This window comes from Stigmatopora nigra, chromosome 19, assembly GCF_051989575.1.
Source record: "Stigmatopora nigra isolate UIUO_SnigA chromosome 19, RoL_Snig_1.1, whole genome shotgun sequence".
NCBI lineage: Eukaryota > Metazoa > Chordata > Actinopteri > Syngnathiformes > Syngnathidae > Stigmatopora > Stigmatopora nigra.
The window spans coordinates 10,886,910-10,913,759 of record NC_135526.1 but is presented as its reverse complement, the minus strand read 5'-3'; the positions used below and the strand labels follow the sequence as shown (position 1 = coordinate 10,913,759).

The 26,850-nt window shown below is 44.6% G+C and overlaps 2 protein-coding genes across 12 annotated transcripts in view; one reads left to right on the top strand and one right to left on the bottom strand.

Annotated features, from left to right (window-relative positions):
* Positions 1-377: 377 nt before the first annotated feature.
* Positions 378-8,893, bottom strand: ska2 (spindle and kinetochore associated complex subunit 2). Of its 2 annotated transcripts, XM_077740944.1 has the most exons (5): positions 8,727-8,893; positions 8,497-8,629; positions 7,791-7,883; positions 5,042-5,218; positions 874-1,368 (listed from the first exon to the last, which is right to left on the bottom strand). In XM_077740944.1, the coding sequence occupies exons 2-5, from the start codon at positions 8,527-8,529 to the stop codon at positions 1,138-1,140; spliced, it is 534 nt and encodes a 177-aa protein (XP_077597070.1). In that variant the 5' UTR covers positions 8,530-8,629; positions 8,727-8,893; the 3' UTR covers positions 874-1,137. The 2 variants fall into 2 exon arrangements, with proteins under 2 accessions (XP_077597071.1, XP_077597070.1); XM_077740945.1 differs by lacking the exon at positions 874-1,368 and adding an exon at positions 378-754 and having other exon boundaries at positions 8,497-8,801.
* A 2,051-nt stretch (positions 8,894-10,944) lies between these two features.
* Positions 10,945-26,850, top strand: part of tiprl (TIP41, TOR signaling pathway regulator-like (S. cerevisiae)) — a 40,476-nt gene continuing 24,570 nt past the window's right edge. For 8 of the 10 annotated variants that reach the window (XR_013329805.1, XR_013329806.1, XM_077740821.1 and 5 more), the window contains exons 1-2: positions 10,945-11,098; positions 14,148-14,274. Coding sequence is in view for 7 of the 10 variants with exons in the window: in XM_077740821.1 (XP_077596947.1) it covers positions 14,168-14,274 (107 nt within the window). In the remaining 3 variants the exon portion in view is untranslated. Of the gene's footprint in view, positions 11,099-14,147; positions 14,300-26,850 lie in introns of those variants that run through there. The other 2 variants (XM_077740818.1, XR_013329807.1) reach the window with 2 other exon arrangements.

Here is a 26,850-nt window from a genome sequence, read left to right as displayed (position 1 = left end):
CCTTCTTGCTTCTTTATGGAATTATGTCGATGTTGTTTTTGCTTACGCAGTTGGATTAATCAGTTACCTTTTAATTATTTTGAATTATGGCTTTAAAGCCGTACGAGAAATTACTGTTTGGGAGGATATTTTGGAGACCGGGAGGAAGTCTTGCTGTATCTTTCCTTATAAGGTTGCTTATCAAATGCCTATTTAAATAAATGTCATTAAATTAAATCAGATGTCTGCCTGCAGTGTTTTAATAATTATATTAAAGTATAATTATTAATGAACCGATCATATTACATTTATTTCCTTTTCCTTTCTAGCATTCATATTATAATTATTGATTCTTCTAATGCCAATATACTTGAAGTAAACATTTCAAGAAATCAATGTTATTAATTGAAAAGTATTTTATTAGCCTTGACCAATATTTTATTCTTCGGGAGAGGGGAGTTTGGGGGATATAAAATTAAGATAGCACAACGTTGAGAAAGAAAATTGTGATCTTTTTCTAGTCAGATTAACCCTAACCCAAGCTTTCATCAATTTGGACAGGCTTCAGCTCACTCGAGTCACTTAAAACAAGAACTGTATTGAAAATGGATGAATGAAATTAAGTTGGTATAAACATGACAATAGCTTATGTTGGTTGTCCTTAAATTTCATTACACTGGATATTTCAGTTCGTTGACTTAACGGTGTCTGACTTCAGGGAACTCCTATGTATTTGCTCTTCTATCTGCTGCACTGCCTCAGCCACAGAGTGAACCTAAAATGGGTTGAAAAAGGTATACAGTATTTGAAATTGCAATTACATTTGGTGCTGAGCAACAATGTTCCCTCTAAATTTTCATATGTCTAGGTATACAGACAACCTCCCAGAGCAAGTCAAGTCAAAAGCCTTTACTGTCATTATACAACAGCTGCGTTCAACAAAATTAGAGGTGCTACTCCACAAAGTGCATGTTTCCCAGTACAAACATAAGTAATTTAAAAAGTCACATCCGGGCAAGGCAATTCTAAAATTTTGCACAATCTAAGATATTGCACATAGTTATTGCACACCCCGAAGTTATTGCACAGAAGGGATTGTGTCGTGTTAATGGAAGTTCAGAGCCCTGATGGCTCTGGGGGAAAAAACCTGTCCTTTAGTCAATTTGTCCGTGTTTTGTGAGACCTGTAGCGTCTGCCAGAGGGCAGCAGCTTGAACAGGTTGTGACCAGGGTGGTAAGGGTCCCTCCCTAACAATGTTACCGGCTCTACTGAGGTAGTGAGGGCGGCAATGTCATCCAGTGAGGGCAAAGAGCAGCCGATGATCTTCTGGGCAGTGTTCATCACTCTGCATGGCTTTTCTGTCTGCTGCTGTGCTTCCAGCTTACCACACTGTAATTCAGTATGCAAAGTTATTTGTTACTCTGTTAGTCTGCAAGTTATCCTACTTGAAAAGATTAGAGAGGCCTGTAATTGTCAGCATGGGTAAATGTCAACCATGAGAGACAGAATGTAAAAAAAAAAACAGAAAGTCACATTGTTCGATTTTTAAAGAATTTATTTGTAGATCATGGTGGAAAATAAGTATTTGGTCAATACCAAAAGTTAATCTCAATACGTTAACTACCCTTTATTGGCTACAACGGAGGCCAAACGGTTTCTGAAACTCTTCGCAAGCTTTTCACACACTGTTGCTGGTACTTTGGCTCATTCGTTCATGCAGTTCTCCTCTAGAGCAGCGATATTTTGGGGCTCTCATTGGGCAACACAGACTTTCAACTCCCTCCACAGATATTCTATGGGGTTGAGATCTGGAGACTCGCTAGGCCACTCCAGGACCTTAAAATGCTTCTTACTAAGCCACTCCTTTGTTCCCCTGGCTGTGTGTTTGGGATCAATTTTATCCCGAAAGACCCAGCCACGTGTCATCTTCAATGTCCTTGCTGATGGAAGGAGATGATTTTCACTCAAAAACTCTCAATACATAGCCGCATTAATTCTTTTCTTTACACAGATCAGCTGTCCTGGTCCTTTTGGAGAAAAACAGCCCCAAGGCATGATATTTTCACCCCCATGCTTCACAGTGGTATGGTGTTTTTCAGATGAAATTCAGTATTCTTTCTCCTCCAAATATGTTGGTTTCATCTGACCATAACACATTCTCCGAGTCCTCTTTCGGATCATCCAAATGCTCTCTAGCGAACCGCAGATGGGCCCGGATGTGTACTGGCTTCAGCAGGGGGACACGTCTGGCAGTGCGGGATTTGAGTACCTGGCGGCGCATTAAGTTACTGATATTAGCCTTTGTTACTGTGGTCCCAGCTCTCTGTAGGTCATTGACTAGGTCCCCCCATATGGTTCTGGAATTTTTGCCCACCATTCTTCTCATTTTGATGCCACGGGATGAGATCTTGCATGGAGCCCCAGATTGAGGGAGATTATCAGTGGTCTTGTATTTCTTGAATTTTCTAATAATTGCTCCCACAGTTGATTTCTTTACACCAGAGTTGCCAGCTTGGTGCAGGTCTATAATTTTGTCTCTGGTCATGGCCATTGTGGAGTTTGGAGTGTGAGAGACTGAGGTTGTGGACACGTGTCCTTGATACCAATAATGAGTCAAAAACAGATGATATTAATACAGGTAACGAGTGGAGACCTCGTTTGACCTCGTTAGAAGTTAGACCTATTTGACAGCCAGAAGTCTTGCTTTTTTGTACGTGACCAAATACTCGCTCTAATTTGGAAAAACATTCTTTAAAAATCAAACAGAATTTTTGTTCTTTTCCCCACATTCTGTCTCTCATGGTTGAGGTTTGCCCAAGTTGACAATACAGGCATCTCTAATTTTTTTAAGTAGGAGAACTTTTGGTGGTTGACTAAATACTTATTTGCCCCACTGTATATATGTATATCGTGGCCGGTGTACTTGCGGAAAGACATTTCGCCGACTGACGTCTGGCCGAAGGCCAAATCGACGAAGGGGCATGTGGCCGAAAGTAGAATTAGCCGAACGACTAATTGGCCGACTGACTATCTGGCCGAAAGACATTGTGCCGACGCGCTCGGCCCATCCCCGGTCGTGTGTGTGTACAAGTTTTTCAACCTCGGCCATACACAGCCCGTTACAGATAACAACATTCATTTAGGATAACAAGTTACAGATAACAACATTCATTTAGGATAACAAATTACAGATAACATTCATTTAGGATAACAAATTACAGGTTTTACACTAAAACCTCGCTACTTCGCGCTTTGGCTACTGCTGTTTCATTTCTTCGCGAGCCAAAAATATTCATTTTTTTAAATATTAAAAAAAATCCAAATCCAACGGATATCTCCCGCACCACCTAGGAACATTTCAGTCAGCCAAGATTAGAGCCAAATGTGAGCACCCTCGTGATGTCACGGTTGCCGATTGGTCAGCACCCTCGTAACGTCAAGAATGCCGATTGGCCAGTACCCACCGGGATATCTCGGACGCGATTGGCCAATTCCTCTGAATTCCCTTCAAAATATTCCGAAAATGATGCACACAAATGTCCTCACAATAGGATAACGCACGACCACTTGCCAAAGAGAAATAGTCTTGTACTATTAGCGATCGCTCCACTGCTCATAAGAACATCAGTGGCACTAGCTCGCAACTCCCCCTTTGTAATATCTCTGGTCGCAACCGCTTTGAACAGCGCTTATGAGAGTTGCGACCAGAATTATTATAAAGTGGGAATTGCGAGCCAGTACCGCAGATGTTCTTATGAGCACCGAAGGAGAAGTAATAAAATACTCCTCGTAATAACAGGGAATGCAACAGCTGAGTTTACCCTTGTATTGATTGTGGGTAATGTTTCATTCTGAGAAAGAGTGCAATTGCCTATTGGCGTTGTGTGCACGAGTATACTTCATTACCTAAAAAGCCCTCTTTTTGTCCGCGCATGCGCGTTGTGCCTTTCTTTATCGAAACTCGTCTGAATAAATCGTTCAGTGATCAAAGATATTGTTATACACGAAAGAGATGCGGCAAAAAAAGAAAGTGCGCTACAATGATAAACAGCCTTTCATATTATGGCCACTTGGCTTGGTCGCATGTTGAAATTTTAATTGTATCGTGAGCGAATTAATCGATCAAAATTTCGACGAGCATGTCGCATGACGAGCAGTCGTATCACGAGGAACGACTGTAGTTCTCAGTCTAGCTTTGAATGCTCTGTTGACGCCAACATCTAGCGGCAGAATTTCTTTGGTAAATACAGCCGAAATGACGGCGAGCACCAAATTAGTTTGCTCGACGTCATACCGGGTGTATTAAGAACTCTTTATCCCAGCAGTCACTGCCAAAGTCTGACAGTTCTACGAGAACTGGATGTTGCACGGTGAACAACATGCGAGCACCAACCGGCCTTGACGGCTCGAAAGATTGCCAGATCCATTGTTTCAGGTCAGACTAATTTGCAACTTCGCCACCAAGCGCGAGCCAATTCTGGTGAGGATTAACCTGAACTCACTCAGACACTCGACGCAGATGTGGAAGGTGATGTGAATGACAAGGACAGCTACAGCTACAGCAACAGCGACGTGTCATTAATTACTTACTAGTAATCGCCTTGTATTTGTGCCTATTGTTAAATAAATATGGATATGTTACCTGGTTTCTCTTTTCATCCATAACATTTACGGCATCTTCTCAAAATTCTGACCAGCTAGTGGAAAAATGGAGCAGCACCCTCTAATGGAGCAGCAGCCTCTAATTGAACGGCACCTCTAATTGAACGGCACCTCTAATTGAACGGCACCTCTAATTGAACGGCACCTCTAATTGAACGGCACCTCTAATTGAACGGCACTATGGGGAAAAGTTGGAAAAATAGAACAATATCCCGTTGAAATATAGGTTAACAGTAACTTTAAATATTTCCGTACCCGCTCTCCTGTTCAACCTTTTTGAAGCAGAAATTTGAAAATCCCGTAGCTCCAATATTTTAATATATTGCAATAACACCATTTATCCCTGGTACCAAACCCCTCCCTCCCCAACTTGGTTTGAATAACATGTTTATTTTCCTACCTTGACACTTGTTGTCTGTTGAAAATGTTGAACCAGTTCCGTGAGACTGTTGAGATTGTCTTGAATGGACAAAATTGACCTTTTTTGAGCAGCTGCGACCTCAATCATTTGAGACCGCAACACCTTGTGTTTTTCCTTAATAGCTCCGAGTCTCTCCAACATCACAACTGTGCTCTCCTGCAGAAAAAGTGTTAGTCGTTCGTTTATGAAAAATGAGGAAATAGCTTTTTGTCAAAATTAATTCAACAGAACTGCGGTCGTTAATTGGTCGCCGCCTGTTGTGCACGTAATCCCTGAACCCTCCGGGGGACACTACCTCTAAGGGCTACTGTCGAGCCGAAGGATTTTAATCTGATCTGTTTAGTCTGCGAGATTCCGGAGGCGACTGTTGGGTACTCATTGAGGTAGAAACCTGGCATAGGAAGACTTCGGTTAGGCAAAGAAAAATAACTTCCAGATGGCTTTGAAGAGATTTTGCTCAACCATCCCTTTCTCTTCTCCTCCCCTTTGACACCTGGATCTTGTCATCAGTCACATCCACCTTATCACTACAACGACTCATTAAACCCCATTCCCGCCCACTGTCACATCTGCATTCGGTCGTCAGTGACACCTGCCTTTTCACTACATTGCCTCAGCTAGCCCCATTTCTCTGACTTGGGGCTTTTCATTGATGAAAGAGATTTACAAATTTCTGCTCTGCCTTCCTAACTCTAATGGCAACAGTGAGTTTACAGCCACGTGAGGAAAATACAGAGTATAGCAAGACAATGGGAGCTGATACTCTGAATTCTCCTCTCACTTTCTGAACCGATTTATCCTCATTAGTGTCACGGGGTGTACCGGAGCATATCCCAGCTGACTATGGGACAAAAGCAGGGGACAACCTGAATCGGTGGCCAGCCAATCGCAGAGCACAAGGAGACGGACAACCATGCACTCTCAAACCTATACCAAGGGGGAATTTAGTGTCCAATCAGCCTACCATGCATGTTTTTGAAATGTGGGAAGAAACTGGTGTACCCGGAGGTAATCCACACAGGACCGGGGCGAACATGCAAACTCCACACAGATGGACATGAACTGGATTTAAACCCAGGACCCCAGAGCTGTGAGGCCAACGCGCCAACTACTCTCCACCGGGCCGGGACGCTCATACTCTGACATCTTTGTTGCAAATTAAAATAAATTGTGTCAGTGACTGTTGCCAAGTAAGACCATCTTTAGAATAGATTAAGTCTGGAAAATCCTGCACTGCCACTTATAATAACCAACACTACATTTAGTGCAAGTGGAAAATAATTGCTAGTGGTTTATTTGGTCAATAAAATATCTTGTCTACAGTTATCTTTGTTTTTTTATTCTATATTGTCTGACTTGCATCGAGTGTAAATAGGCGCCGCACTGTGTTTGTAAGGTTTATCATCGTAAAATCACATACAAAATGACTTTGTCTGTCTATTTATTAATTTTAAAAAAGTATACAGTGTTCCCTCGCTACTTTGCGGTTCAGCTACCGCGGACTCAGAAAAATACAAATATTACATTGAAACAACATATTTTACAGTTTTTTTTTGTTATAACATGAATTTCACTCTCTCTATCCGTATTCTATATGGTGTACTGTATACAGGCGGATAATTTAAAAAAAAAAAAACGTTTTCTTTTTTTTGGAATTAAATTCAAATTGAGCATTTTTGAAGGGGAATCCCTACTTTGCGGAAATTCACTTATCGTGGGTGGTCCCGGTCCCCATTAACCGCGATAACCGAGGGAACACTGTAGTGGAAATACATATTTTTTTAATTGCCCTTGTGTTATGGCTGGCAGCCTGGATACACACTAGGTAGGAGCGTGTGTGGTTTCTTTTCCTCTACAGGTACATGGAGCTGTGGCTCCACCCCTGTGACAAAGCCCTGCCCAGGCCAACACAGCTGTGACCACTTCCCCATCATTCCTCCTCCAATCAAGATTCACTTCCTATCCTTATTTAAACCCCTTGTATCTGTCAGTTCACCCTGACTCACTCTTCTGGCTGACGTGCTGGTTTTGGTTTCTCTTGATTCCTGACTTTGACTCCCTTGGCTGCCTATGATTGTAACTGCTGAGGCTGTGGAGTCCTTTCCTTCCTTAGAAAGCACATGGTTTAGTGCAGAGTAAAGTTTAACTTTCCCAGCTTCACCTGGTAATGTGAGTATGTTACTCCTTGTTATATTTAGTATTTATGTTGGCAAAGTGAAAGATTTTGGGTTGTATAGGGGGACTTGAGAAAAGTTTAGACACCCTGGGGTATACATATAGTTTGTGCATTTAGACACGTAGTTATTCCCCTGTCTAGACTTTGATTACATCAGTTCTGACAGTGGCACCCTTCGGCCTTATTTCCTGTATTTTGTGGGTGTTCATTTGAACACCTGTCTGGGAGGGTGTTTCTTTACCGTGTTTATTTGAGGGTGCCACTTCAATATCTCGTGCTTTTCCTATGTTATCCCGTAGTCTAGGGTTTTGTGGACTTTGTTGTAAATAAAATATCACTGAAGGCTACTTGCAGTGTTTGTCTGGACTCATCCTTGACCGGACCCGTCTGCTGTGGTAGTTGCGACTCCCTGGTATATCTTACCCAAGGGGAGTCGTAACACCTTGCTAGCCACAATAGACATGGAGTTGTTTTTTTTTTTTTTTTACATCCCGAGTTTCCTTTAGTAATTCTGTCATTTCCCTTAATTGATGTGTGGTAGGTAAATATCACCTCACGGGAAAATCCATTTTCTTCAGTGTGGTTTATTAGCTCCAGCTTTAGGCGCTTCTCGATGACGTCCAGATCGGCTTCAGATTTTGAAAACTGCAAAGAAAGCCTGCTTAGATAGTTGTTTCTTTAAAAATGGGAATCTTTACATAATGAATTTAACAAATGATTACAGTGGTACCACTACTTACAAACGTAATTCATTCCAACTTAGTTTTTTTTTTACATGTAAAATCTCTAATCATTTCCAAGATTTCTCATGCTACCCCTGAAACCTTTAAAAAAATTAAAGGTATACCAGTTTTGTTTGAATTATGTGAGAAACCCAAACTACAAAAAAAGATTAGAATTATTTACAAAGCCATTCAAATTAAAACATTTCAGAAACATGGATTATAAAGTATTTATTATAGAATAAGTGTAATATTTGAAAAAGAAATTCTCCACTGTTTAGTTGTTTTCAGGTCATCTGGAATGATAGAGTAAAGTGGATCCTGAAAACTTTCTAGTGATGGGCAAATGGAAAGAATATTCCGTTGAAACGCCATGGGTGAACATTGGTATGAAGGTAGCCCAACGCAAGAGCTAACATTGCCGAGCCCGTCCTCTGCGACAGCTGGGCACAATCTGAATGAAACTCGAATATCGAATATTGAAAGGATTGATGAAGGGCGAACATATGGAAATCCATATCCATTTAAAAACATACCATACACCCAAGTTTCTCCACCGTGGTCTCCATTTTGAAAGAGGAGTTTATCGATCGATTCCACCGTAGGGAGTAAAAAAGTTCATAGTCATCCGTAGATATCACCTAAGTCTGGATAGATACTTGGTGAGCTCTGTGACGAAATGAAGACTAAATTAGTCAAGTGTCTGCCATTTTCCATCAGAAGTACTCAATTAACTATTACAAATGAAATAACGAAGTCAAGCTACCAGCCGCGCATTTGACTGCGGTCAAGTGAGTCGCTGTTTCTCTTTCCGTAGTCCAGCCAGCCGCGCTTCATTTTCCTTGGCCTCTTCTTTCGAGTTTTACGGTAAAGAGGGAGGACGCGCGAATGAAAGGAGAAAAAAAGAGGTGGATGACGTCAACGCCGAATCTCAGTCAAGCGCTTTGGGCAGCGGGAATCGGCGGTGACGTCTGGTCTTATTTTTCTCAGTTCATGCGCGCACCCGTCATTTTCCACCTGTTTGCCATAGAACCTTAAAATAGAGGGCGACCAAAACGAAATTGAAGCGCGGATCAATTGACTTCGAAAAAGGAAACAGCTGGCCACTTGACCGCAGTCTCATTTGGGTTGTTTCATCACCTATGCGCAGTACAGTAATACAATGTTGTGGCTTTAGAGTAAAATTCCATTTATTATTATTTAACAGTGGTAAATCTACTATTTTTGTGGATGCAGAACTTGTTTCATTACTTGGATTTTACGGGAGAAGAACAGTACTTTGTATGGAAATTTTATAATTTCGTCTTTGGTCTTCCCAACAACAAAAGATACAGCAACTAGTCTAATAATAACAATAATAACAATGATAATAATAATAAAAATAATAACAATAATCATAATTATCATAATTGTCATAATTATCATAATTGTCATAATTCTCAGAATTATCATAATCACAATTAATATAATTATCATAATCATCACAATCATCACAATCATCACAATCATGATAATCATAGTCATAATAAACGCCAATATTCACTACACAATTGGAACTGAATGATGAGGCTAAATCTGGCTACCTGCATAAAGGAAAACAACTTTAAAGAAACGCATTGAATTTGGGTTACCAGAAGCTTGGGCTTCTCAATAGGAAACAAACTGGAGCAACGGTGGTCCCAGGAGCCTGGGTGCTTGACCCAAAGTATAGAGAAGACGCACTAGCAACCCATTGAGAACGTCTGCACCAAGTATTGCTGACCAACCAACAGACAGTAAAAAAGCCAAAAGGGAGATGAGGATCCACCTTGTGCAGTGTAAGAAGTTTCTCTCAGTTGAAACGTTTGAGGATACAGGTACAATAAACTCTTTGACGTGATCAGACGAAATGGCGACCGCTTCAATATTGATTGGAAAGATTATTGCTCAGGGAGCAATGCCAAGGATTAATGCTCAGGGAGCAATGCCAAAAACCATAAGGATTTTTTAGATTGGTTTTATTGTCTCTATATAAGGAAAAAATGTGAAAGCATTGCAATTGAGACTAAACCTTCTTACAGAGAGTTAAAGTAAACAATCAGAAAGAAAAGAGCAACTACAATGGATAGAAATTTACCTAGATTTTAAATTCATGCCTGACTATTGAAAAATATTGATTAAGAAAGTTTTATAGGAGATGATAGACAAACTCAAAGACAATGGAATGTTACACTTGATAAAAAAAAGCCTACTAGATTGGGGTATTTTGAATTTCAAATAACTGAGTTTAATATGCAACGCGATACACATTATTGAATGAATTGGGACTTGATTAGTATGAATTTTATAAATATTGGGTTTTAATTGCTCTAAAGGACACAGTTATGCTAAAAATATTAACCCTGAAAAACAAGGGGTGGTTACATTTTAGTGGGTTCAACTCTATTCAGAATTAAAAAGGTGCACATTTGTTTCTGGATATTAATTGATGTGAATGTAACTGTTGCAGGGAACGGGAAAGCTGTTTTCCTGAGGAGAAAGCAGCCTGGTTTGCCTATTGTATGTTTCCTGTTAATTAGTATGATTAGTTAATTGGTGTAATTTCAGAAAATGACACATTCTGAACATAAGAACATAAATAAATGTCAATTCATGCTGTCTGTATGTACTAAAACACTGCGCTCCCTAGCGGATAATACAAGAACTAGAAATTTTAAAGAAAATTCATATATTTTTATACAATTCAGCTTTCTTCCCCGGGCCGCACCAAACCACCAGACGGGCCGGATCCGGCCCGCGGGCCGTATGTTTGACACCAGCGGTCTAGGCAAAATATATGAAAAGGCAGCTCATCGCAGTTAAATCGTAGTGCACCTCAATTTTCTGCCAATATATTTGTGACGTGTGCCTCAAGTAGCATTGTCCATAAAGCTTACATTTATTTAGTGGAAATGGCGTAATCAAACTATTTATTCCAACTGCTCTTGCCGTCGTTTCCTGTCTAAAATGGCCGACTCGTTGCGTCTGCGCAGAACACATCGTGCATGCCCATAAATAAAGTACTGAAAAGTGTTTCTTCAAATGTGCCAAATAATATATCGTATAACAGCCACTTTGGAGAAAGAGAAGACACAGTTTATCTCATCGAAGCATTTTAAAGTATGTATCAATATTTCTTTTCCTTTGGTAATTCTAGCACTCAAGGATCGCGGTGCATGCGCCTTTGTTTAACTTTAGGTAACAAATCGGCAGATAAAGCGCCACACTTAGCCCAAAGTATCTAACTATTACGTCACAAAAATTCGCACCATTACATGTTTTCAATTATGCTCTTTTTTGTGCTCAACAGCGAGGTAGCAATTGCTATTCAACTAGACGGATTTGATGGTTTGAAATTAGATCTAGGCCATTTTCGTGCGAGCTAAATAGTAAAGTGACCTGCGACGGTATTCGATAAGACTCTCTTGTTTATTTCATTCAGGAGACGACATCACTGTAAATGGTGGGCGAAAAGAGCAAATTGTTCCAAAGTTCATCGAATACAAACATGAAACCTCTGCTCTCATTGTGGCCAGTTGAGCAATATCTGTGACATCTGTGCTCTCATGTAGGGCAATTGAAAAACCGATAAATCACTTTCTGTTGGCTGTTCAAGACACTTGAGCTTTCTGTCACCCGATTTGCAACACTGTTCCTAATATTGGCATGGGCAGGTCACTTTTCATTGAACACAACTCTATTCTTCAGCATGGATGTTTTTGCAAACTCGCCATCAGAAAATTGCTTGGATGCCTGCAGTAATCCAACGTTTATTACGGATAATGTAGATCAGACGGCCACAAGAAAACAAAATGAACTTCATACAATTAAGAACAATGCCTTGCTGCTTATATACTGGATGGGCAGACTGGATCACAAAAGCCTAAGCAAGCTGTTTCATCCTGACCGCAAAGTTGTACCTCCTTCTTAGGGGCTCCCCTCAAGGACTTGCACTAAAACTCCCATTAATCAGTTTTTTATTTTAGTTATATCAAGCATAGAAGAACTATTTTCACTGAGTACAGTGTTCACATATTTACTCGCAAAAAAGGATGATTGAATCGAAGGTATGGCTTATATGCGCATAAAAACATGGCGTGCACGAAACTGCAAGTTGACGCCGCGATGGTGCGAAGACGTCACAACAAAATGGTGCTGTGACGTCACGACGCATTGGCGCCATGTCCTTATGACGCAAGTGAATGCACCCAATACGGTATTTTTTTTAAAATAGAGAAAAGATAATTGATAAAACGCTAAACAAAATTAATTTTGACATCTAAGAATGAAATTCAAGGGAAAAAAAACATGCGTATATTGCATAATACGTGAAAAAACTTACCTAGAGGGCTGCCTTCTAAACCCAGTTAAACATGCTCTGACTGGCCAGACACAAGTAGTCTTGATTTTGAAAGATAACAAAATTCCACTTGGATTTTTTTTGCGTTTTATTTATTTTTCGCAAGTGACAATTATTGGAGAAATATGAACCATTGAAATAAAGATATTCTGACATTAGAAGCAATATGGCTGCCGCACCTTTTCTACTCCCTTAAAGTAAGAGATTTATACTCCATATTAAAACCATGAATATGGAGGTAAAAATTTGGGGGGCTACTTATTCGCGAGAAATTGTAAACTTCAAAAATGTAAGGTTGTGGCTTATATGCGCGTAAATATGGTTAGATATTTATCTTTTTTTATATACAGTGTTCCCTCGGTTATCGCGGTTAATGGGGACCGGGAACCCCCCCCCAAACCCCCCCCCCCCCCCGCAAAAGCTGCATTTCCGTGAAGTAGGCGTGCCACTTCAAAAATGTTTAAAGATACGTATAACACGTGCACAAAACCACTACCAAGCAAAAACATCATAGTAGTCCAGATGGAGGATCTTCTGCAGTTTTTTTGCACGGAAGAAACATCGTTATTGGGAGTTGTGAACATTGTTTTTTTGGGCGGTGAAGATGCACCTGTAAACAGCCATGATGTCATCAATGCGATTCCTGAACTCTCACCATGTGTTTCACCATTTCTCTGGCCTTTTTTTTGATGGAATTACTAATTCTTATTGAATATTTCGTTTCCACCTCTTGTAAAATAATGTAATTTATAATTTTAACTTAATATCTTTAAATTTTTAGTTTTTTTTTCCTGAAAAAAATCCGCGAAGCTCTGAGTCCACGGTAGCTGAAGCGCGAAGTAGCGAGGGAACACTGTATACATTTTATTTTGATTTTAATGCATTACAGTGTTTTGATATGCTTAAAACTGTTATATTTAATACATGTACACTTTTTGATAATTGTACTTGTGTTCATGTATTTCCATATAGGCGCAAAAACATGCATTTTGTCAGTAATAATGGGGGGTGATCCTACTTTGCGGTTTTTCGTTTATCGCAGCCATGTCTGGTCTAAATTAACCACAATATTCGAGGCAATACTGTAGTCTTACAAGCATAGTGCAGTGGTACCACGACATACAAGCACCCCGAAATACAAGCAATTTGAGATACGAGTAAAATTTTGAGCCAATAATTATCTCGAGATACGAGGCAAATTTCGAGACACGAGAAAGCCAGGTGGCCAAGACATTAGTGGCTGTTTATGATTTTAGTGCACTCTTTTCTGCTGCATCTCTTTCGTGTATAACCGATATCTACGAGCACTGGGTGGAGCGTTGTTTTTTCAGTGTCCCTCCCCCCCCTGTCACTCAGCGCAAATGATGGAGCGATCGCTAATACAGGGAGTATATATTACTTCTCGTTGGCAAGTGATCGTGTGTTATCCTATTGTGAGAACATTTGTGTGCATCCTTTCCTGAATATTTTGAAGGGAATACAAAAATGAACAGCTTAACAATAGTGAAATTCAGGGCGGAGGCGGGGCAAATAGAGCCAACCCGGGAGAAAAAAGGTATCAAACCTTAATACAATTAAAGGTTACATTAAACTTATTTTTGAGTTTGTCTGCATCGTAATCCAAGTACATTTAAATTTGTTTATGTAATTAAACTAGTGTGTTGCCGTGCGGCCCTTTGTGGAATAGCACCCCCCCCCCCCCGCACTATACTCTATTAGGTGTTCCTTTAAAATTAATTAACTCGATCATATACCTGGAAAATATTATTTCAATACTCATCTAACTTTATGCTTCCCAATTTCTTGCAGGGTACTGTCACCTACAATCCATGATGATTTCACATGGTCTTAAGATCACGAAAGAGGATTTTTTTTTTGGTCCATGGAAAGTGACAACGGCCAAAAACCATATCATGAATTCCAAAGATGTTGAAAGGCGAGTTTAAACTTTTTCTGATCGTGTGAGTTCGCAAACTTTTTCAGAGAACTCTATTGTTTACATAGGAGAGAGCTAGAGGCCTCGGGACGGGGACCGGGTGGGCCTCGGGACGGGGGGGGGGCTCGAGATGTGTCGAAAAAATCAGATTTTTAAATGGATTTCCAAATATCGGATGGTCAGATTAAAGATAAATGAATAAGTAAAATAAAAACCCATACCGATATGTCAAATGTTCAAGTATCAGCCCCAATAACAGCCTGACCACTTATTGGCTGATCAGTTAGTAAAAGTGCCCATTTTAAAAGTGTGTATGCATAGCGATGGATGACATCATACACAAAGCTGATAATTAACAATTACTGTACAACCTCTAATAGAAAGCCACTATAAAGGACTGAATGAAACATAGAGCGTCACCCTCTAATTATTAGAGGGGTGGCCAACTCCGGCCCTCCAGGGCCGCAATCCGGGCTGTTTTCCAGATCTCCCTCCGCCAACACACCTGAATCAAATAATCGGGCCAGTGACGAGCTTTTGGAGAGCTTGCTGAAGAGTTGTTCATGATTCAAGTTGTAGAGGATGGAGATACAGAAACGGACCAGATAGGGGACGTTTAGAGGTGGCGTTTGGATTGTCACCCCTGAAGTCCCGTTCAATTAATTCTTCTGTTTTGGCAATAGTTATGGCTAAAATCGTCATTTTAGATCACGCGAGGGCAAACTATCCACGGAGATCCCGGTGGTCTCGATGTCCACGGGGATATTGTAGGTACGTTGATAATCTGTTATTATGGATATATCGCAATTCCTACCGGGAGTAATCATATCCTGGCGACTAGAAAAAGTTTGCCTTGCAGATGTTCGTAAATAACAATAATAATAAGAAGAAGACTGAGAAAACCAAACCAATTGGGAGAGACAAGTGCCGCTGCACCCGTGCGCGCCGCCATCTTGGGGTCTAAGATCGCATCTCAAGGTATCACTGTATAATATTAGTCGCCACATTGCTGCAAAGCATGCTAACTATGCAGCACGTTGTCAATAAAAGACCGGGAAGCTGCTTCTCAGAAGTTGACAGGTAATTTAAAGGCTCACCAATTGTATTTCATCGTCAGACTGCCATTTAGCATTCAAGTAACAAGGCCAATTTGATGCTTTCTTTCAAAATAGCAGAGGCCAGCAAAACACTGTCCAAGCGTGAGTTTTTAAAAGAATGGTGGAGAAGGCATGTATTTTGTGCTCGGAGACCCAAGACAGATTCGAGAAAATCAGTTTATCACGGCCGACAGTCGGCGTGACGTGGCGGCGATCGATTCCGGGTCGAGTGGCGCGCTGACGCCGCGGCGGTCAGTCGATTCCGTGTCGAGTGGCGCGCTGACGCTGTGGCGGTCGGGCGATTCTGTGTCGAGTGCCGCGCTGACGCCACGGCGGGCGATTCCTGGTCGAGTGTCACGCTGACGCCACGGCGGGCGATTCCTGGTCGAGTGTCACGCTGACGCCGCGGCGGTCGGGCGATTCCGTGTCGAGTGCCCCGCTGACGCCGCGGCGGTCGGGCGATTCCGTGTCGAGTGCCGCGCTGACGCCGTGACGGTCGGGCGATTCCGGGTCGAGTGTCGCGCTGACGCCGCGGTGGTCGGTCGATTCCGGGTCGAGTGCTGCGCTGACGCCGCTGCGGTCGGTCGATTCCGGGTCGAGGGCCGCGCTGACGCCGTGTGTGTAGGTAGGTGTTTGTGTATGTAGGTAGGTGTGTGTAGGTAGGTAGGTGTGTGTAGGTAGGTAGGTGTGTGTAGGTAGGTAGATGTGTGTAGGTAGGTAGGTGTGTGTGTGTAGGTAGGTAGGTGCGTGTGTGTAGGTAGGTAGGTGCGTGTGTGTAGGTAGGTAGGTGTGTGTGTGTAGGTAGGTAGGTGTGTGTGTGTGTAAGTAGGTAGGTGTGTGGATGTAGGTAGGTAGGTGTGTGTAGGTAGGTAGGTGTGTGTAGGTAGGTAGGATTGTGTGTGTGTGTAGGTAGGTAGGTGTGTTTGTCTGTGTGTGTGTGTGTGTGTGTAGGTTGGTGTGTGTGTAGGTAGGTAGGTTAGTGTGTAGGTAGGTTAGGTGTGTGTAGGTAGGTAGGTAGGTAGGTGTGTGTAGGTAGGTAGGTATGTAAATGTGTGTGTAGGTAGGTAGGTAGGTAGGTCGGTAGGTAAGTGTGTGTGTAGGTAGGTAGGTAGGTAGGTGTGTGTGTAGGTAGTTATGTAGGTAGGTAGGTAGGTAGGTAGGTATGTAGGTAGGTAGGTAGGTAGGTGTGTGTGTAGGTAGTTATGTAGGTAGGTAGGTAGGTAGGTAGGTATGTAGGTAGGTAGGTAGGTAGGTGTGTGTGTATGTAGGTAGGTGTGTGTAGGTAGGTAGTTGTGTGTAGGTAGGTAGGTGTGTGTGTAGGTAGGTGTGTGCGTGTAGGTAGGTAGGTAGGTTTGTATGTGTGTAGGTAGGTGTGTGTGTGTAGGTAGGTAGGTGGGTAGGTAGGTAGGTAGGTAGGTGTGTGTTTGTAGGTAGGTAGGTGTGTGTGTAGGTAGGTAGGTGTGTGTGTAGGTAGGTAGGTGTGTGTGTGTGTGTGTGTGTGTAGGTAGGTGTGTGTGTAGGTAGGTAGGAAGGTAGGTAGGTGTGTGTAGGTAGGTAGGTAGGTAGGTAGGTGTGTGTAGGTAGGTGTGTGTAGGTAGGTAGGTAGGTAGGTAGGTGTGTGTGTGTGTGTAGGTAGGTAGGTGTGTGTAGGTAGGCGTGTGTGTGTCTGTGTGTGTAGATAGGTAGGTAGGTAGGTGTGTGTAGGGAGGTAGGTAGGTAGGTGTGTGTGTGTAGGTGTGTGTGTGTGAGTAGGTAGGTGTGTGTGTGTGTGTAGGTAGGTAGGTGTGTGTAGGTAGGTGTGTGTGTAGGTAGGTGTGTGTGTAGGTAGGTAGTTAGGTGTGTGTAGGTATGTGGTTGTGTGTGTAGGTAGGTGTGTGTAAGTAAGTGTGTGTAGGTAGGTAGGTGTGTGTAGGTAGGTGGTTGTGTGTGTGTGTAGGCTGGTAGGTAGGTAGGTAGGTAGGTAGGTAGGTAGGTAGATAGATAGGTGTGTGTAGGTAGGTAGGTGTGTGTAGGTAGGTAGGTAGGTAGGTAGGTGTGTGTGTAGGTAGGTGTGTGTAGAGAGGTTAGGTGTGTGTGTGGGTAGGTAGGTGTGTGTGTAGGTAGGTAGGTGTATATGTAGGTAAGTGTGTGTGTAGGTAGGTAGGTGTGTGTGTGTGTAGGTAGGTAGGTGTGTGTGTAGGTAGGTAGGTGTGTATGTGTGTGTGTAGGTAGGTAGGTGTGTGTAGGTAGGTGTGTGTGTAGGTAGGTAGGTGTGTGTTTGTAGGTAGGTAGGTGTGTGTAGGTAGGTAGTTGTGTGTGTTTAGGTAGGTAGGTGTGTGTTTGTAGGTAGGTAGGTGTGTGTTTGTAGGTAGGTAGGTGTGTGTAGGTAGGTCTGTGTGTAGGTAGGTAGGTAGGTAGGTAGGTGTGTGTGTAGGTAGGTAGGTGTGTGTGTAGGTAGGTGGGTGTGTGTAGGTAGGTAGGTAGGTAGGTAGGTAGGTGTGTGTGTAGGTAGGTAGGTGTGTGTGTAGGTAGGTGGGTGTGTGTAGGTAGGTAGGTAGGTGTGTGTAGGTAGGTGTGTGTGTGTAGGTAGGTGTGTGTGTAGGTAGGTGTGTGTGTGTAGGTAGGTGTGTGTGTAGGTAGGTGTGTGTAGGTAGGTGTGTGTAGGTAGGTGTGTGTAGGTAGGTGTGTGTGTAGGTAGGTGTGTGTGTAGGTAGGTGTGTGTAGGTAGGTAGGAAGGTAGGTAGGTGTGTGTAGGTAGGTAGGTAGGTAGGTAGGTAGGTAGGTGTGTGTAGGTAGGTGTGTGTGTAGGTAGGTAGGTAGGTAGGTAGGTAGGTGTGTGTGTGTGTGTAGGTAGGTAGGTAGGTAGGTAGGTAGGTAGGTGTGTGTGTGTGTGTAGGTAGGTAGGTGTGTGTAGGTAGGTAGGTAGGTAGGTGTGTGTGTGTGTAGGTGTGTGTGTGTGAGTAGGTAGGTAGGTGTGTGTGTGTGTAGGTAGGTAGGTGTGTGTAGGTAGGTGTGTGTGTAGGTAGGTGTGTGTGTAGGTAGGTAGTTAGGTGTGTGTAGGTATGTGGTTGTGTGTGTAGGTAGGTGTGTGTAAGTAAGTGTGTGTAGGTAGGTAGGCGTGTGTAGGTAGGTGGTTGTGTGTGTGTGTAGGCTGGTAGGTAGGTGTGTGTGTAGGTAGGTAGGTGTGTGTAGGTAGGTAGGTAGATAGGTGTGTGTAGGTAGGTAGGTAGGTAGGTAGATAGGTGTGTGTAGGTAGGTAGGTGTGTGTAGGTAGGTAGGTAGGTAGGTAGGTGTGTGTGTAGGTAGGTGTGTGTAGAGAGGTTAGGTGTGTGTGTGGGTAGGTAGGTGTGTGTGTAGGTAGGTAGGTAGGTGTGTGTGTAGGTAGGTAGGTGTGTATGTGTGTGTGTAGGTAGGTAGGTGTGTGTGTAGGTAGGTAGGTGTGTGTAGGTAGGTGTGTGTGTAGGTAGGTAGGTGTGTGTTTGTAGGTAGGTAGGTGTGTGTAGGTAGGTAGTTGTGTGTGTTTAGGTAGGTAGGTGTGTGTTTGTAGGTAGGTAGGTGTGTGTAGGTAGGTCTGTGTGTAGGTAGGTAGGTAGGTAGGTAGGTGTGTGTGTAGGTAGGTAGGTGTGTGTGTAGGTAGGTGGGTGTGTGTAGGTAGGTAGGTAGGTAGGTAGGTAGGTAGGTGTGTGTGTAGGTAGGTAGGTGTGTGTGTAGGTAGGTGGGTGTGTGTAGGTAGGTAGGTAGGTGTGTGTAGGTAGGTGTGTGTGTGTAGGTAGGTGTGTGTGTAGGTAGGTGTGTGTGTAGGTAGGTGTGTGTGTAGGTAGGTGTGTGTAGGTAGGTGTGTGTAGGTAGGTGTGTGTAGGTAGGTGTGTGTGTAGGTAGGTGTGTGTGTAGGTAGGTGTGTGTGTAGGTAGGTGTGTGTGTAGGTAGGTGTGTGTGTAGGTAGGTGTGTGTAGAGAGGTTAGGTGTGTGTAGAGAGGTTAGGTGTGTGTGTAGGTAGGTAGGTGTGTGTGTAGGTAGGTAGGTAGGTGTATATGTAGGTAAGTGTGTGTGTAGATAGGTAGGTGTGTGTCTGTGTAGATAGGTAAGTGTGAATGTATGTGTGTAGGTAGGTAGGTGTGTATGTGTGTGTAGGTAGGTAGGTGTGTGTAGGTAGGTAGGTGTGTGTGTAGGTAGGTAGGTAGGTTTGTGTAGGTAGGTGTGTGTGTAGGTAGGTAGGTAGGTAGGAAGGTAGGTAGGTGTGTGTAGGTAGGTAGGTAGGTAGGTAGGTAGGTGTGTGTGTAGGTAGGTAGGTAGGTAGGTAGGTGTGTGTGTGTGTGTAGGTAGGTAGGTGTGTGTAGGTAGGCGTGTGTGTGTCTGTGTGTGTAGATAGGTAGGTAGGTAGGTGTGTGTAGGTAGGTAGGTAGGTAGGTAGGTGTGTGTGTGTGTAGGTGTGTGTGTGTGTGTGAGTAGGTAGGTAGGTGTGTGTGTGTGTGTAGGTAGGTAGGTAGGTGTATGTGTAGGTAGGTAGGTGTGTGTGTCTGTGTGTAGGTAGGTAGGTAGGTAGGTAGGTAGGTAGGGAGGTCGGTAGGTGTGTGTGTGTGTGTAAGTAGGTGTGTGTGTGTAGGTAGGCAGGTAGGTGTGTGTGTAGGTAGGTAAGTAGGTAGGTAGGTGTGTTTGTAGGTAGGTAGGTAGGTGTGTGTGTCTAGGTAGGTAGGTAGGTAGATAGGTGTGTGTGTGTGTAGGTAGGTAGGTAGGTAGATAGGTGTGTGTGTAGGTAGGTAGGTAGGTGTGTGTGTGTGTATGTAAGTAGGTGTGTGTGTGTGTAGGTAGGTAGGTAGGTAGATAGGTGTGTGTGTAGGTAGGTAGGTAGGTGTGTGTGTGTGTATGTAAGTAGGTGTGTGTGTGTGTGTGTGTAGGTAGGTGTGTGTGTAGGTAGGTGTGTGTGTGTGTAAGTAAGTGTGTGTGTAGGTAGGTAGGTGTGTGTAGGTAGGTGTGTGTGTAGGTAGGTAGTTAGGTGTGTGTAGGTATTTGGTTGTGTTTGTAGGTAGGTGTGTGTAAGTAAGTGTGTGTGTAGGTAGGTAGGTGTGTGTAGGTAGGTGGTTGTGTGTGTGTGTGTAGGTTGGTAGGTAGGTGTGTGTGTAGGTAGGTAGGTGTGTGTAGGTAAGTGTGTGTGTAGGTAGGTGTGTGTGTAGGTAGGTGTGTGTGTAGGTAGGTGTGTGTGTAGGTAGGTGTGTGTGTGTAGGTAGGTGTGTGTGTGTAGGTAGGTGTGTGTGTGTAGGTAGGTGTGTGTGTAGGTAGGTGTGTGTGTAGGTAGGTGTGTGTAGAGAGGTTAGGTGTGTGTGTAGGTAGGTAAGTGTATATGTAGGTAAGTGTGTGTGTAGGTAGGTAGGTGTGTGTGTGTAGGTAGGTGTGTGTAGAGAGGTTAGGTGTGTGTGTAGGTAGGTAAGTGTATATGTAGGTAAGTGTGTGTGTAGGTAGGTAGGTGTGTGTAGGTAGGTGTGTGTGTAGGTAGGTAGGTGTGTGTTTGTAGGTAGGTAGGTGTGTGTAGGTAGGTCTGTGTGTAGGTAGGTAGGTGTGTGTAGGTAGGTAGTTGTGTGTGTTTAGGTAGGTAGGTGTGTGTAGGTAGGTCTGTGTGTAGGTAGGTAGGTAGGTAGGTAGGTAGGTAGGTAGGTGTGTGTGTAGGTAGGTAGGTGTGTGTAGGTAGGTGGGTGTGTGTAGGTAGGTAGGTAGGTAGGTAGGTGTGTGTGTAGGTAGGTAGGTGTGTGTGTAGGTAGGTGGCTGTGTGTAGGTAGGTGGCTGTGTGTAGGTAGGTGGGTGTGTTTAGGTAGGTGTATGTGTAGGTAGGTGTGTGTGTAGGTAGGTGTGTGTGTGTAGGTAGGTGTGTGTAGGTAGGTGTGTGTAGAGAGGTTAGGTGTGTGTGTAGGTAGGTAGGTGTGTGTGTAGGTAGGTAGGTGTATATGTAGGTAAGTGTGTGTGTAGATAGGTAAGTGTGTGTCTGTGTAGACGCCGCGGCGGTCGGTCGAGTGCCGCGCTGACGCCGCGGCGGTCGGTCGAGTGCCGCGCTGACGCCGCGGCGGTCGGTCGAGTGCCGCGCTGACGCCGAGGCGGTCGGTCGAGTGCCGCGCTGACGCCGCGGCGGTCGGTCGAGTGCCGCGCTGACGCCGCGGCGGTCGGTCGAGTGCCGCGCTGACGCCGCGGCGGTCGGTCGAGTGCCGCGCTGACGACGCGGCGGTCGGTCGAGTGCCGCGCTGACGCCGCGGCGGTCGGTCGAGTGCCGCGCTGACGCCGCGGCGGTCGGTCGAGTGCCGCGCTGACGCCGCGGCGGTCGGTCGAGTGCCGCGCTGACGCCGCGGCGGTCGGTCGATTCCGGGTTGAGTGCCGCGCTGACGCCGCGGCGGTCGGTCGATTCCGGGTTGAGTGCCGCGCTGACGCCGCGGCGGTCGATCGATTCCGGGTCGAGTGCCGCGCTGACGCCGCGGCGGTCGATCGATTCCGGGTCGAGTGCCGCGCTGACGCCGCGGCGGTCGGTCGATTCCGGGTCGAGTGCCGCGCTGACGCCGCGGCGGTCGGTCGATTCCGGGTCGAGTGCCGCGCTGACGCCGCGGCAGTCGGTCGATTCCGGGTCGAGTGCCGCGCTGACGCCGCGGCGGTCGGTCGATTCCGGGTCGAGTGCCGCGCTGACGCCGCGGCGGTCGGTCGATTCCGGGTCGAGTGCCGCGCTGACGGCGCGGCGGTCGATTCCGGGTCGAGTGCCGCGCTGACGGCGCGGCGGTCGATTCCGGGTCGAGTGCCGCGCTGACGGCGCGGCGGTCGATTCCGGGTCGAGTGCCGCGCTGACGGCGCGGCGGTCGATTCCGGGTCGAGTGCCGCGCTGACGGCGCGGCGGTCGATTCCGGGTCGAGTGCCGCGCTGACGGCGCGGCGGTCGGTCGATTCCGGGTCGAGTGCCGCGCTGACGGCGCGGCGGTCGGTCGATTCTGGGTCGAGTGCCGCGCTGTCGGCGCGGCGGTCGGTCGAGTGCCGCGCTGACGGCGCGGCGGTCGGTCGATTCCGGGTCGAGTGCCGCGCTGACGCCGCGGCGGTCGGTCGAGTGCCGCACTGACGGCGTGGCGGTCGGTCGAGTGCCGCGCTGACGCCGCGGCGGTCGGTCGAGTGCCGCGCTGACGCCGCGGCGGTCGGTCGAGTGCCGCGCTGACGCCGCGGCGGTCGGTCGAGTGCCGCGCTGACGCCGCGGCGGTCGGTCGATTCCGGGTCGAGTGCCGCGCTGACGCCGAGGCTCTCCAGTTTCGTGTTTTGTTTTCTCAATCTTATCGTTATTGACTAACATCTGCTAGGCAAACATTTTATCCATCACAACAGATTACCAATGAACCTACAATGTCCCCGAGGACATCTCAAGACCACTGGAAACTCCGTGGATAGTCAGCCCACTCATAGTACGACAGAGGCGGCAAAGGGAAAGAAAGCAAACGCGGGCATGCCAGGCGGGTGTTAGGTTAATCAATAATTATACTTTAATATAATTATAAAACAATGCAGGCAGACATCTGATTCACTTGTTGACATTTAATTAAATTGACATCTCTGATAAATTTGCAAATGAGAATACATTCTAACATCGTCTCTGCCACAAATAATTCTACTGTGCTAAGTTCTCCTGCACCTTTATGGCCATTAATCAAAACAATTATGAGGTTATTGATTAATCCAACTGCGTAAGCAAAAACGACACCTGCAACAATCATAGCATATCAGGTATTCAATAATAACAATTAAGGGGGACTCAAAACAAACTCCATTGGAATTTAGACAAACAAGCCTTCATTCGACAAAACAATTCCATAAAGAAGCGAAAAGCATCACGCTTTACGACAATATGCGAGTAATCACGAAGGTTCCTTGGATAGCGATCATAACTCATAGCTAAATACGTACATCTCTGGGGCTGTAATATGTGTTTACACTTGGAATGAGTCTCGGATTGAACTTTTATTTTTCAGTCGCGCGGGTCTGTGGCACATGTGCACTTTCGCTCTCCGATCGTATTGGATTACGGCAGCTCTCTGAGCCGAGCGGAGTGATCGGCTTCACGGCTTCCCCTCCGCCCAGCTGGTTGGAGGAATGATTGAGTGAGTGAGCGAGGCACTGGAGAGCCCAGCCAATGTCCCACCCTCTGGAGCCATATACCTCACTGTGATTGGTTCATCCAGCTCTGAACACAAGTGTCATTTATATCAATCTTGCGGGCCGCACGGACATTAGTCTTTCATATTAAGACGCGGGCCGGAAATTATCGTCCCGGTGGCCACAGTTGCCCCCGCGGGGGCACGAGTTTGAGACCCCTGCTCTAGACAATGTTTATTCTAACATCAAACATTCTTATAAAGCCACACCCCTCCCTCACATTGCTGGATCCGACCAACACTGCCTCTCCCTCACCCCCTCATTCACTCCGGTGGCTAACACGGCCACAAATAAAGATAATAACATGGCCTGAGGACGCCCTTTCTCAGGTGCAGGACTGTTTTTCCCGCACCATTAGGGAACTTTTTGAACACCACAACCTCCAGGACCACATGGACACTACTTTTCTACATCAAAAACTGCACGGACAACTTCACTGTTAATAAACGGATGTCGTTTTTTTTCTAAGCAAAAACTCTGGATGACCAGTGAGCGACGGGCACTCATAAAATGCCGTAACACCACTAGGTCAGGGGACAAGGTACAAGACAGTGCTGCCAGAACAGACCTGAAGAAATTATTAAGGCCAAGAAAGCATATACAAGGAAAATTGAGTACTTCACTGTAAATAACCCAAAAAAGATGTAGCAGGGAATACGACAAATACCAACTAAAATCACAATAATGTGTCTGTTAACGTAGATGCCTCACTAGCAGAGGAACTGAATCGTTGCCCGCTTTGAGACCGACAAATCAGACCCAGTCTAAACACCAGTGTTCTCGTTACCTCTGCGTCCTGCGTCTGATACGCACAGCTTTTCTTCCAGACGCACAATTTCAAGTAATGTGCTTTTTTCGGACGCAAAGAAATTTTTATCAAAAAAAACAACCAAAACACATATATCCGATAGCAAACCAATTTATTCCACATAATCTTTGCGAAATAATTCTCGCGTGAACGAGACTAGCAGACGCTAGCAGACGAAGGAGAGGATGCGATAGCAAGAGTTTCGTAATAGTGTAAGAAAGATAAAAAAAATTTCAGAAAAAGCAAAACAGTCTGGATAGTTATTTCGCAGTTAAAAATACGACTAGTAAGAAAAGAACTGCAGAAGATTCGGTCGATGATCATGAAGCAAAACGGGGTAAGCAAGGAAAAATACGCACATTTCAAAAGACTTGGTTGCAGCTGTTCGCGTGGTTACGATATGACGAGGAAAATAATTTCATGTACTGTGCTGTTTGTACGGATAACAAGCAGGTAAATGGATTGATTGCGGCAGCTAAATGCACGAATGGCTGTGAGAGAGGTTTTTCTGTGCAGAACAGAATCCTCACAAAGAAAAGAAACAGGCTGCAAGTGGAAACTCAGCACAAACTGATGGTAGTGCAACTGGCTAAAAGTGTGAACCATCAAAAGGCCCTGGAAAAGTGGAAAGGCTGCAAAGAGAGGAGGATCTACGAGCTGAAAGACTAGTACAATGATAAATAAACCCTAACCCTAAACCATATAATAAATAAATTAAATCTGAATGTTTATATATCGTTGTTTATGTTTTATTTGCATCCGTAGTATGTTGGGACTCGTGACAAGTTTCCTGGGACGCACAGTTTTCAGACAAGCGAATCCCTGGGACTCGCAGTGTGCCAATTGTAAAATTATCACTGAAACACATCCACCACCACGCTGCAGTGGTACACTGAAGCTTCAGGGACATGAAGCTAGACGGGTACTGCGGCCTGTGGACACCTGGAAGGCTGCTGGGCCTGACAAACTACCTGGAAGGTGCTCAAAGCCTGTGCTGACCAGCTGACTGGTGTTTTATCAAAAATTTTCAATTGTTCCCTACAAAAATCCATCATCCCATCCTGCCTGAAATCTGCCACCATTATCCCTGTCCCTAAAAAGCCAACTATTGACAGCCTGAATGATTATAGGCCTGTTGCACTTGCGCCTTTGATCAAGAAGTGCTTTAAAAAGTTGGTCGCCCGCCACATCAGAGATACAATCCCTCCCTTAGTTGACCTTCACCAGTTTGCCTATAGAGCAAATAGGTCCACTGAGGACGTCATCGCCATAGCTCTACACACAGCACTGAGCCATGTGGAGCACCATGGGAACTACGTCAGGATGATTTTCATTGACAATAGGTCAGCTTTCAACACTAATACTGGACATTCTGGCTGAAAAACTCTCCCACCTTGGACTATCCTCTTCCATCTGCTGCTGGATTGAGAACTTCTTAACCAACCGTCCACAAACTGTTAGACTTGGTCTCCATCTCTCTTCCTCCATTACACTGAGTACTGGCTCCCGTCAAGGCTGTGTCCTGAGTACTCTTCTGTACTCCCTGTACACATACGACTGTACCAAATTTGCCGATTACACCGCTGTGGCCGGACTCCTCTCGGGCTAAAGCTAAACCCTTTGACTTGACTAGAACAAATAAAAATGTTTTTCCAATCCAATATCCTGTTTTGGGTGTTTTTTCAGAGAGTTGAAACAAATTAATTAGTTTTTAGTTCATTTATATAGGATATATTTGTTTGAGTTAGGAGTAAATTGACATACGAGCTCAGTCCCGGAACCAATTAAGCTCGTATCTCGAGGTACCTCTGTATTCTCAAATTCGCTCCAGTCATCGCACAACTACCGACTAAACCCTTTAAAAATGTGTCAATGTCCAAATTTTATAGGAAAAATGTGAGAAACATACAAAATTTAAGTGAAAATTATTATAGAATTATTTATTTAAGACACGAAATGAATAGCAAATATATACAGTTGTGGTCAAAAGTGTATATACACTTGTGAGGAACATAAAGTCATGGCTCTCTTGAGTTTCCAGTTATTTCTACAACTCAGATTTTTCTTTAGTGATCGGAACAGATATTTGTTTGTCAAAAAAAAAACATTTCATGAAGTCTGGTTCTTTTTTGACTTCATGGGTGAACAGAAAAAAGTGATCAAATATGCTAGGTCAAAAATATACATACAGCAGCGCTAGTATTTGGTAACATGTCCCTTGGCCATTCTCACTCCTTTGGTAGCCATCCACAAGCTTCTGCCTAGCTTCTGGTTGAATCTTTGACCACTCCTCTTGACAGAATTGGTGCAGTTCAGCTAAATTTGATGGTTTTCTGTCATGGACTTGTTTCTTCAGCATTGTTCACAAGTTCCCAATGGGGTTCAAGTCAGGACTTTGGGAAGGCCATTTGAAAGCCTTAATTCTAGCCTGATTCAGCCATCCCATTACCACTTTTGAAGTGTGTTTGGGGTCATTGTCCTGTTGGAACACCCAACTGACCCAAGACCCAATTTTCGGGCTGATGACTTT

What these genes read in the sequence shown, in the direction of transcription:
- ska2 (XM_077740944.1), bottom strand. Translation starts at nt 8,529, where the DNA reads ATGGAGACCACGGTGGAGAAACTTGGGTGTATG. An exon ending in TGGAGAAACTTGGGTGTATG is followed by an intron (nt 7,884 to 8,496) that starts GTATGTTTTTAA and finishes CTTTCTTTGCAG; the next exon opens with TTTTCAAAATCTGAAGCCGA. An exon ending in AACAGACAACAAGTGTCAAG is followed by an intron (nt 1,369 to 5,041) that starts GTAGGAAAATAA and finishes ACTGAATTACAG; the next exon opens with TGTGGTAAGCTGGAAGCACA.